The 10,172-nt window shown below is 40.9% G+C and overlaps 1 protein-coding gene across 1 annotated transcript; it reads right to left on the bottom strand.

The window, feature by feature from the left end:
* Positions 1–8,912: 8,912 nt before the first annotated feature.
* On the bottom strand, positions 8,913–9,812 carry LOC118094742 (vomeronasal type-2 receptor 26-like). The gene has a single exon (XM_035135366.2). It carries the CDS (start codon positions 9,810–9,812, stop codon positions 8,913–8,915), a length of 900 nt encoding a protein of 299 aa, XP_034991257.2.
* Between the last annotated feature and the right edge of the window lie 360 nt (positions 9,813–10,172).

Here is a 10,172-nt window from a genome sequence, read left to right as displayed (position 1 = left end):
GAAACAACAGTTGAGAATTAATTCCAAATGGTATTTATTTTTATTTTTTATTCAATATTTTATTTTATTTCAGATTGATTGTAAAAACAAATATTGAAAGTGGTTTATAAGAAAGATAAAACAATGAAAGTATTGAGAAAATGAATTAACATCATTAAGTTAAACCAACATAAACTAAAAATGGATTAAAACATGCACCAACATTCTAAATATCTGTATAGATGTGTCTAAGGTGATCTTACCCCAGAGGGCGTGGTCTGCTGCCCTGTCCACCTTGCTAACGCCAGGGGGGCATATTTGCAGGTTGTTCAGGCCAAAAGAGGAAGTATGCACAATACTTCAATATCACATGCCTGCTTGTGCATTAGGTGGGCTGCCCTAGCTAACGGTTGTTGTTGTTCTTCTTCTTCTGTCAGGAGCACCTCCCCCCCCTCCCCTCATCTCTGTTTGGTTTGTTGGTTGCTTTGCAGCCAAGTAGGAATTTTTGGATGACCCACCTTGTTTGTAGGTTATTTTTTCCCACCTACTCCTGAGCTGCTCTTGTAGCCTTGTTCCCTGTTCAGCACCAAGGATCCAGGTTCTCTCTCAACAGCAGAGTTCCAGATTGGACTTTCTAAGAAACTGCTTACTGGTGAGTAGACCAGGACAACTTTTGTAGAGAAGGTTAGGATTAGTCCAGTTTTAGAGCCATGGTGCTCTGGTTTATTTCCCCCTGGATTTAATTTGACTGCTGAGATGCCTGTGATTGCCAGTCTCAGGGTTTAAGAACCTCTGTGTACCCAGATGCTTGACAATCAGTTTACTGGAATAGTTTAGGATTGGAGTGGTAAGTGACCAGCACACTCTTCTGATGTTTGAGAGAGACTCAGAGAGAGTGCGAGCTGCTTTAATACTCTGAGTAACTCATAAGGGAAGCTCAAAAAGTAATTTCTTTAGTGACTCCCATCTGGGCTGTAGGAGTAAGTGGGAGACTGGTGACAGTAACAACTGAAGGATAATAATAATAATAATAATAATAATAATAATAATAATAATAATAATAATTTATTTATTTATTTATTTATTTATTTATACCCCACCCATCTGGCTGAGTTTCCCCAGCCACTCTGGGCGGCTTCCAACAGAACATTAAAATGCAATAATCCATTAAACATTAAAAGCTTCCCTAAACAGGGCTGCCTTCAGATGTCTTCTAAAAGTCTGGTAGTTGTTTTTCTCTTTGACATCTGATGGGAGGGCGTTCCACAGGGCGGGTGCCACTACCGAGAAGGCCCTCTGCCTGGTTCCCTGTAACTTGGCTTCTCGTAGTGAGGGAAGAGCTAGAAGGCCCTTGGCACTGGACCTCAGTGTCCAGTGGGTAAGACTCATTTGCAGCACTGCAATGTTGTGTTGCAGTTGGACTATGAAGGGAGTGTGAGAGGTTCTCTTAGGTAACCTTCCTGTACCACACAGGGCATAAAGCTTGCTCATAGAATCAGTCTGTGTTTGTGATCTGCGATTGTAATTTGTTTTACACTGTTTTTAATATGGCGTTTTAATGTTACAATCCACCCTGGGACCTTAGATTGAAGAGTGAGTAAATAATAATAAGAACAAATGATAAGTGGAGTGCCTTGCTGCCTGGATTCTGTCCTGCACCCCTGATAGAAAATATTCCTAATGTTAATTGCTTTTTTCCAATCATATCAGACTCTTGGGCATGTGTACTGGATTTGACCTTACGGACAGACTATCAAACTGAGGTGGGTACCTAAACAACATAACCCTATGCATTATCCACATGGAGATTTATGCATACCCTTGCATCACGTTTGCAGATCATAAAGAGGAACAAAGCACTTTAGAGAATATTGCCAAACATCATGCTGATCTCAAGATAAAACAATGTATAGTGAGTGCCTTGTTCCATGTGTATATCTTGCGGAGAAGTATTAAAAGTGAATTATTCTCCCCAATATGGATAGCTTTTTGACAAAACAAAATTTAAAAAATCCTGTATCTGAAGAAGTGTGCATGCACACGAAAGCTCATACCAATGACAAACTTAGTTGGTCTTTAAGGTGCTACTGGAAGGATTTTTCTTGTTTTGTTTAGACTACATCAGACCAACATGGCTACCTACCTGTAACTAGAGCTTTTTGACAAATTAGTAAAACCTGATGTTTCACTTTTGGTCACTTTCAGAAAGAGAGAGCAAAAAAGAAACAATATCCTGAGGTTAAAAGCTTCATGAACTACACTCTCAGTCTACCTGTGGGATCTTGTATATGCCTAAGAGAATAGCCATGTGAAGGGAAATGTCAGAGTCAAGTCCTCCAATAACAGCTATCAGATTCTTTCTCTTGTCACATTTGAAGTTGGGAAAAATCCTTTCTGTGGTGGACAGAAGCTTCAAGGTGTTCTGTTGAGTCATTCTTGCATTTGTATAGCTGTCATAGATGTGAAAGCCCAGGGTGACATTTGGTAGGATCTTTGCATTCTCATTGATCTCCTTCACAGCAAATACCAGGGACAGTATATGCTGATATTTCTTCGAGATAGCCCTAAATAAAGGTTTCCAGCATATGTAAGACAGATATCCAATCCCTTAGGAAGTTTGTGTCTGTGAGGAATGTGAATGAGAACATGAAACAGATGAGGCAAAGAGGGGAACAATGAATGCTGCTGAGGTGTGAGGCTGGTCTGTGAGCCCTAGGCTGGATCTACACTGACCTGTTTAACGCTATTAGAATGATATTACATACATTGTTCTAAAATGTCACAAGGCATACTTGTAATTCATTTTGTGAAATATGAGTGCAGGTCTGCCTCTAAGAAAGAGTAAGGTAAAGGGACCCCTGACCATTAGGTCCAGTCATGACCGACTCTGGGGTTGCGGCGCTCATCTCGCGTTATTGGCTGAGGGAGCTGGCGTACAGCTTCCGGGTCATGTGGCCAGCATGACAAAGCTGCTTCTGGCAAACCAGAGCAGCACACGGAAATGGCGTTTACCTTCCTGCTGTAGCGGTACCTATTTATCTACTTGCACTGATGTGCTTTTGAACTGCTAGGTTGGCAGGAGCTGGGACTAAGCAACGGAAGCTCACCCCGTTGCAGGGATTCGAACCGCTGACCTTCTGATCGGCAAGCCCTAGGCTCTGTGGTTTAACCCACAGTGCTACCCGCGTCCCAGAGTATGGTCACATAAATTTCCAGCAGATGGCATGAGCCAAAAGCCCTGGTTGTTTCATTCATGAGCCAGGTTGTTACTCCATGCACTGTCTGCATCAATATCTATCTATTTTTCCCTTTGTTGATTTTGGAATAATCCAGGTGATTAGTCCTCATGGTGTCCAAAATATGGGTCATGGGTTGCTGAAGAGGGAAGCACAAATCATTTTCCATTGTGTGCTACTGCATGAGGAGCCTAGCCCCTCCTGCATGAAGCCTGTGTGCATCAGCATACACCCACTGGACAAAGGGTAAAATGATAAAAAAAAGAATATCACATTGAAACAATTATAAAAATATATTTTTAGATGTACATACTGATTTCTGAACGTGCCCTTTTATGAGACATTATCTGACCTAGACCATATAATGGAGGGGAGGAAATACTTACAGAAGTTCATAAAGAAACTTGGTTTTAGGGTGCTCACTGAAAGACAACTCATCAAATACAAAGCCAAGCTGAGACGTTATCTCTCCGATGATTTGGTCACCTTTCTGATTATACTCAAATGGGAACTGGAAAGGATCAGTCACAGCACAAGCACTTTCTTTCTTTCCCTCAGCTGATGGTAGTTGTAACCACAGAAAGAGGAAGAGGAACCACAAAAACATTGCTGTCACCACTGGGCAAATCTTGACCTAGAATTCTGTTTTTTGCCTCGCAGCAGCTCCTTTAAAAAAATGCTTCCTTCAATGGATCCATATTATTTTCATAAATTGAAATCAGCATTGCTTAGATTGCTTATAGTTCTTCCTCTCGAAACCTCCCTATTCCAGTTCTCAGCAAACATGGTATATTTTATATAAGGTTCCACACTATGTTAGTTTTTGACAAGACTGAAGATGAATCATAATAATCTGAGATAATCACATGGTTTAAAACAATGTCTCCAGAGTGTTGTTCGAGGAATGATACCACCGCCAGCAAAATAAAACCTGTCAATTAGAGGTTAGTGTAATGGGGGAAATGTACACTAGTAAAAAGAAGAGTAAAGACTTATGATGGAGTCAGAGATGATATATTCATATCCTCCACAACACTAGCCCTGGTATAGACACATTTGTCCATATCTTGATGTGTGTGGGTTATATTGTACATTTGTTCTGACATAACTACTGATACATGAGGGATAGCACAGAGCAAAAGGTAGACATAATGTAATAGAAACAACAACAACAAATTCATTCCAGTAGCACCTTAGAGTATAACTAAGTTTGTTATTGGTATGAGCTTTCTTCACATGGCATGCACACAAAAGCTCATACCAGTAACAAACTTAGTTGGTCTCTAAGGTGCTACTGGAAGGATTTTTAAAAAATTCTGTTTCAACTACGGCAGACCAGCATGACTACCTACCTATAATGTAATGGGTTTGAGCTCAGGCATTACAACTACCAAAGTGTGTATAAAGAGTAAACACACACAATAATGAACCCAAACACCATCCTGCATGTTATACATGCTGTTTGTCTCTGGGTATTTGGCATTTCCAACTTGTGTGGAGAGGTCATTTAGTCCGTACATAAAAGGCATCGTTGCTGGACTCAAGCTGGCTGTGACCAATGAGACGGAAACATGGAAGGTGCCTAAAGAAGCCAGGCTGGCTATCTAAAGAACTTTTGACTGAGTTAAGATTTAAAAGGGATATGTACAAAAAATGGAAAAGGGGGGAAATCTCCAGAGAGGAATTCAAACATATAGCCAGCACGTGTAGAGACAAAGTCAGAAAAGCTAAAGCACAGAATGAACTCAGGCTCGCCAGAGAGGTTAAAAGCAACAAAAAGGGCTTTTATGGGTATGTCCGTAGCAAAAGGAAAAACAAGGAAACAGTGGGGTCACTCAGAGGAGAAGATGGTGAAATGCAAACAGGGGACAGAGAAAGGGCAGAACTCCTCAATGCCTTCTTTGCCTCAGTCTTCTCCAAGAAAGAAAACAACGCCCGACCTGAAGAATATGGAGCAGATGATTCAGCAGGGGAAACACAGCCCAGAATAAGTAAGGAGGTAGTACAAGAATACTTGGCTAGTTTAGATGTATTCAAGTCTCCAGGGCCAGATGAACTACATCCAAGAGTATTAAAAGAACTGGCAGAGGTGATTTCAGAACCACTGGCAATAATCTTTGAAAATTCCTGGAGAACAGGCGAAGTTCCAGCAGACTGGAGGAGGGCAAATGTTGTCCCTATTTTCAAAAAGGGGAAAAGAGAGGACCCAAACAATTACCGCCCAGTCAGCCTGACATCAATACCAGGAAAGATTCTAGAGCAGATCATTAAGCAAACAGTCTGTGAGCACCTAGAAAGAAACTCTGTGATCACTAAAAGTCAGCATGGGTTCCTGAAAAATAAGTCATGTCAGACTAATCTGATCTCATTTTTTGACAGAATTACAAGCCTGGTAGATGAAGGGAACGCTGTGGATGTAGCCTATCTTGATTTCAGCAAGGCCTTTGACAAGGTGCCCCATGATATTCTTGTAAAGAAGCTGGTAAAATGTGGGCTAGACAATGCTACCATTCAGTGGATTTGTAGCTGGATTACTGACCGAACCCAAAGGGTGCTCATCAATGGCTCCTCCTCATCCTGGAGAGTAGTGACTAGTGGGGTGCCACAGGGTTCTGTCTTGGGCCCAGTCTTGTTCAACATCTTTATCAATGACTTGGATGATGGGCTTGAGGGAATCCTGAGCAAGTTTGCAGATGACACCAAGTTGGGAGGGGTGGCTAACACCCCAGAGGACAGGATCACACTTCAGAATGACCTTAACAGATTAGACAACTGGGCCAAAGCAAACAAGATGAATTTTAACAAGGAGAAATGTAAAGTACTACACTTGGGCAAAAAAATGAAAGGCACAAATACAGGATGGGAGACACCTGGCTTGAGAGCAGTACATGTGAAAAGGATCTAGGAGTTTTGGTTGACCACAAACTTGACATGAGTCAGCAGTGTGATGCAGCAGCTAAAAAAGCCAATGCAATTCTGGGCTGCATCAATAGGAGTATAGCATCTAGATCAAGGGAAGTAATAGTACCACTGTATTCTGCTCTGGTCAGACCTCACCTGGAGTATTGTGTCCAGTTCTGGGCACCACAGTTCAAGAAGGATACTGATAAGCTGGAACGTGTCCAGAAGAGGGCAACCAAAATGGTCAAAGGCCTGGAAACGATGCCTTATGAGGAACGGCTTAGGGAGCTGGGTATGTTTAGCCTGGAGAAGAGAAGGTTAAGGGGTGATATGATAACCATGTTCAAATATATAAAAGGATGTCATATAAAGGAGGGAGAAAGGTTGTTTTCTGCTGCTCCAGAGAAGCGGACACGGAGCAACGGATTCAAACTACAAGAAAGAAAATTCCACCTAAACATTAGGAAGAACTTCCTGACAGTAAGAGCTGTTCGGCAGTGGAATTTGCTGCCAAGGAGTGTGGTGGAGTCTCCTTCTTTGGAGGTCTTTAAGCAGAGGCTTGACAGCCATCTGTCAGGAATGCTTTGATGGTGTTTCCTGCTTGGCAGGGGGTTGGACTGGATGGCCCTTGTGGTCTCTTCCAACTCTATGATTCTATGATTCTATGACATTAGGAAGTTCCCTGTGTGGAGTGCATTTTGTTAGTGCAATGGGGTAAAGGGGCACCAAGGAGGCAGCCAGTGCTTTTCTCTGTGCGGATTGGTTCCTTCTGGGTCTTGCAGTCTCATTGATCTGTCAAAAATGTTGTGTGACATCAGTGCCCCCTAGGGAAATGCTTGCTAGATTGCTATATAAACTAGAGGGGGCTGATGGGAAACATAACAATAAATAAAATACAAATAGAACCAAGATGGGGAAGGTTGTCTTGATAGACTACTGAGAAATATCTGAGCACTTACAAAATATGAAATGGAAGCAAAAGATTGATATAAAGGAAAATATGGCTTACATTTTATCACAGAGTGCAGAGGCCCTGGGGTGACTGATAAGCACTTCATATTTACAGTGGTACCTCGACTTACGAAAGCGATCCGTTCCGCGGTGTTCTTCGTAAGTCGAAGTCTTTGGTTGTCAAAGCGCCCGTTTTGTGCATGCGCGAAGCGCGATTTTGCGCTTCTGTGCATGCGCCGACCACGCGCGCCACTTCTGCGCAGGCACAGAATGTGTGCAGGGTGAAAAGACTTCCAGGTTTGGCAACTTTGGAAGTCGAAACCTTCAGAAGTCGAGTCATTCGGATGTTGAGGTACCACTGTAATTTATAATCATAAAATATTCAATTATATAATAGTTATATAAGCTAAAGGAGTTTATTACATTATGTTTCTTTATATTGATATTCTGTGATTCCAACCCACCAGCAGCTTGCTAAATCTGACTTATCACACACAAAGCAAAGGTGAGGTCTTGTTTCCATTTATTGTTTTATATGTTTTATCACTGTAAACCACATTGGCACTGCAAGATTACTGGCATAATATATGTTTCTAAATAAATATATACTGTACATCAGCTTCTTGATCATTGATCTTAGCCAGATTGTACAATTCAGATGCTAATCGGACAAAGACTTTCATGTAAAAGATTATCTTGCAGATGATTAAATCCCATATTTAGGATTATTCGTTTTTTTAAAGAACAACAATAGATAAACTAGACTTAGGTTTTAAAATTATACCCTCCTTATAAGCTATAAACTTGACAGTGTTGCACCCTCCCCACGATTGAAATATCAAATAATTTAACCCAGAAACAAAGAACAATGCCGCCACTCTTGTTTCCAGCAGTACCCCACCCACCTAGCATCCTGTCAGATCACAATGAGCAGTGGCTAAAAATTACCTACCACATTCCAAAACACACACAAGGATAGTAGGGATCACCAAAGGTAGCTGACTCTTGATCATATCCTTACTTCTGCTGTAAATCATATTAATTTATTTTTTAGAATACTGAGGATTATCTTGACTATGTGTAGAATGCTATGGATATTATTTGGGACAATACTGATTTTCTATTAATTTCCATTATGCCCTACCTTGAAAATTAAAATTCTTAACTACTGAGGAAATGTTCATCTCTTCTTGGATACCAATGTTAGTTGCTGTACTCATACTAGCTCTGCCAGGTGAGGGGTACATTTGTATTTTGCCTCTGCACTCAGGTAATCAGGTGTTCTGCCATTGTACTGAATGGATATCCTCTGTGCCTTGGAGTACCATTGGTGTGCCAGAAAAATTGCATGGCAGATGCTTGCCTTGGCTATGATGGAATAAATAATCTTGCTGCACAATATCTCTATTGGAAAGAAAATAGATTGCTACACAATCTCTATTTTTTTGCAGGATAAATGAGGATGGACCAAAAATTTGCATTTGAATATGCTTGAATTTGCTTCCTGTATTAAAATACAAAACGTAAATTTCTCAGCTATTCTTATTTGTCCTATGATTTAGGAAGTTTAAAATAATTTATCCAAGAATATCCCTAGCATGTGCATCACAATCCCCCCAGTACTGCTTCTTACATAACTTTTTTCCTACTTCCAGTTTTAAGAACAATACTCCATGATAGATAGTATTTCAACAAACTCAAATGTACAGTAGAATGTGGGACACATTTATTGTGAGAAAAAGAATACCAGGGAAATATAAATGGGCATTTCTATATGTTTTGCTTTCTTCTCTAATAAACTTCATTATTTAAAATTACACAAGCATTCAATAAATCAGTAGATGCTTAGTATTTTCTCCTAATAAGCTGATCTTTGCTGTTTAATTCAGGTTTCAGGATAATTATGTAGCATTTGGGGAAGAAGATACATGCCAGTATCCCAGCACTAGAGGCCAAGATGGAGAAGACCTCCACGGCCACCATGTATTTCCCCTTTGTGCTCAAGTAGGAGGGCACAAAGGATAACCAAACACTGCAAAACACCAACATGCTGAAAGTGATGAATTTCGCTTCATTGAAACTGTCTGGCAGCTTTCTGGCCTGGAAAGCCACACTGAAGCTGACAATGGCCAAGACTCCCAGGTAACCCAGGACACAATAAAACATACTAACAGAGCCTTCATTGCATTCCATTACAATTTCTTCAGTCAAAGAATATATGTCAAAATCTGGGAATGGAGGAGCAGTACATAGCCACGTGGCACAAATACTCGCTTGGGTAAAGGAACAACCAAGAAGAATAGAATTGGACAATCTTTTCCCCACCCATTTCCTCAGCTTGGATCCTGGCTTGGTGGCCTTGAAAGCCAGGACCACAGTGATGGTTTTGGCCAATATGCATGAAACAGCCACAGAAAAGATGATACCAAAAGCAGTTTGTCGTAAATAGCAGGTCACTGTGTGAGGCAGGCCAATGAACAGCAAGGAGCAGAGGAAGCAGAGGAATAGGGAGATGATCAGAGAGAAGGTGACGTCCCGATTGTTGGCTTTGACAATCGGTGTGTTCCAATGCTTAGTGAATATTGCAAACACCAAAGCTGTGATCAGAGAATAAAACAGAGACAAGAAAGCTAAAGTGAACCCCAACGGTCCTGAGAAAGAGAGGAAATTCAGGGACTTGGGAATGCATTGATCTCTGTCCTTACTTGGATATTGGTTTTCTGGGCATTTGAAGCACTTGTCCATGTCTGGAATATTAAATACATATAATATAAATTCATGGAGTCCAGAGAAATATCCTGTAGAAAATGAAGTGACCATTTTTCTCTAATTGCTGGTGTTCTGTCGGCATTACATTGGAAACAGTGATAGCTGGTGAAATTTTGCTAAAAGTGGAATCAACTATACAGCATTTCGGGGTTATGGCTCCCCCGGAAAAAAAAATAGAAAATGCCATAACCTTCCAATGATCTTATTCAAGCAAAATACACTTATGTGTTGCAGCCCATGACTTCTCCTCTCTCAGATAATTTTGGCACCCATATAAATATACAGTGGGACCTCAACTTACAAATTTAATCCATTCCAAATGCACATTCGTAGGTC

This window comes from Zootoca vivipara, chromosome 13 (assembly GCF_963506605.1).
Source record: "Zootoca vivipara chromosome 13, rZooViv1.1, whole genome shotgun sequence".
In the NCBI taxonomy this organism is placed as follows: Eukaryota; Metazoa; Chordata; class Lepidosauria; order Squamata; family Lacertidae; genus Zootoca; species Zootoca vivipara.
The sequence above is the reverse complement of the archived record's forward strand: the minus strand, read 5'-3'. Positions and strand labels throughout refer to the sequence as shown.

What these genes read in the sequence shown, in the direction of transcription:
- LOC118094742 (XM_035135366.2), bottom strand. Translation starts at nt 9,812, where the DNA reads ATGGACAAGTGCTTCAAATGCCCAGAAAACCAATATCCAAGTAAGGAC.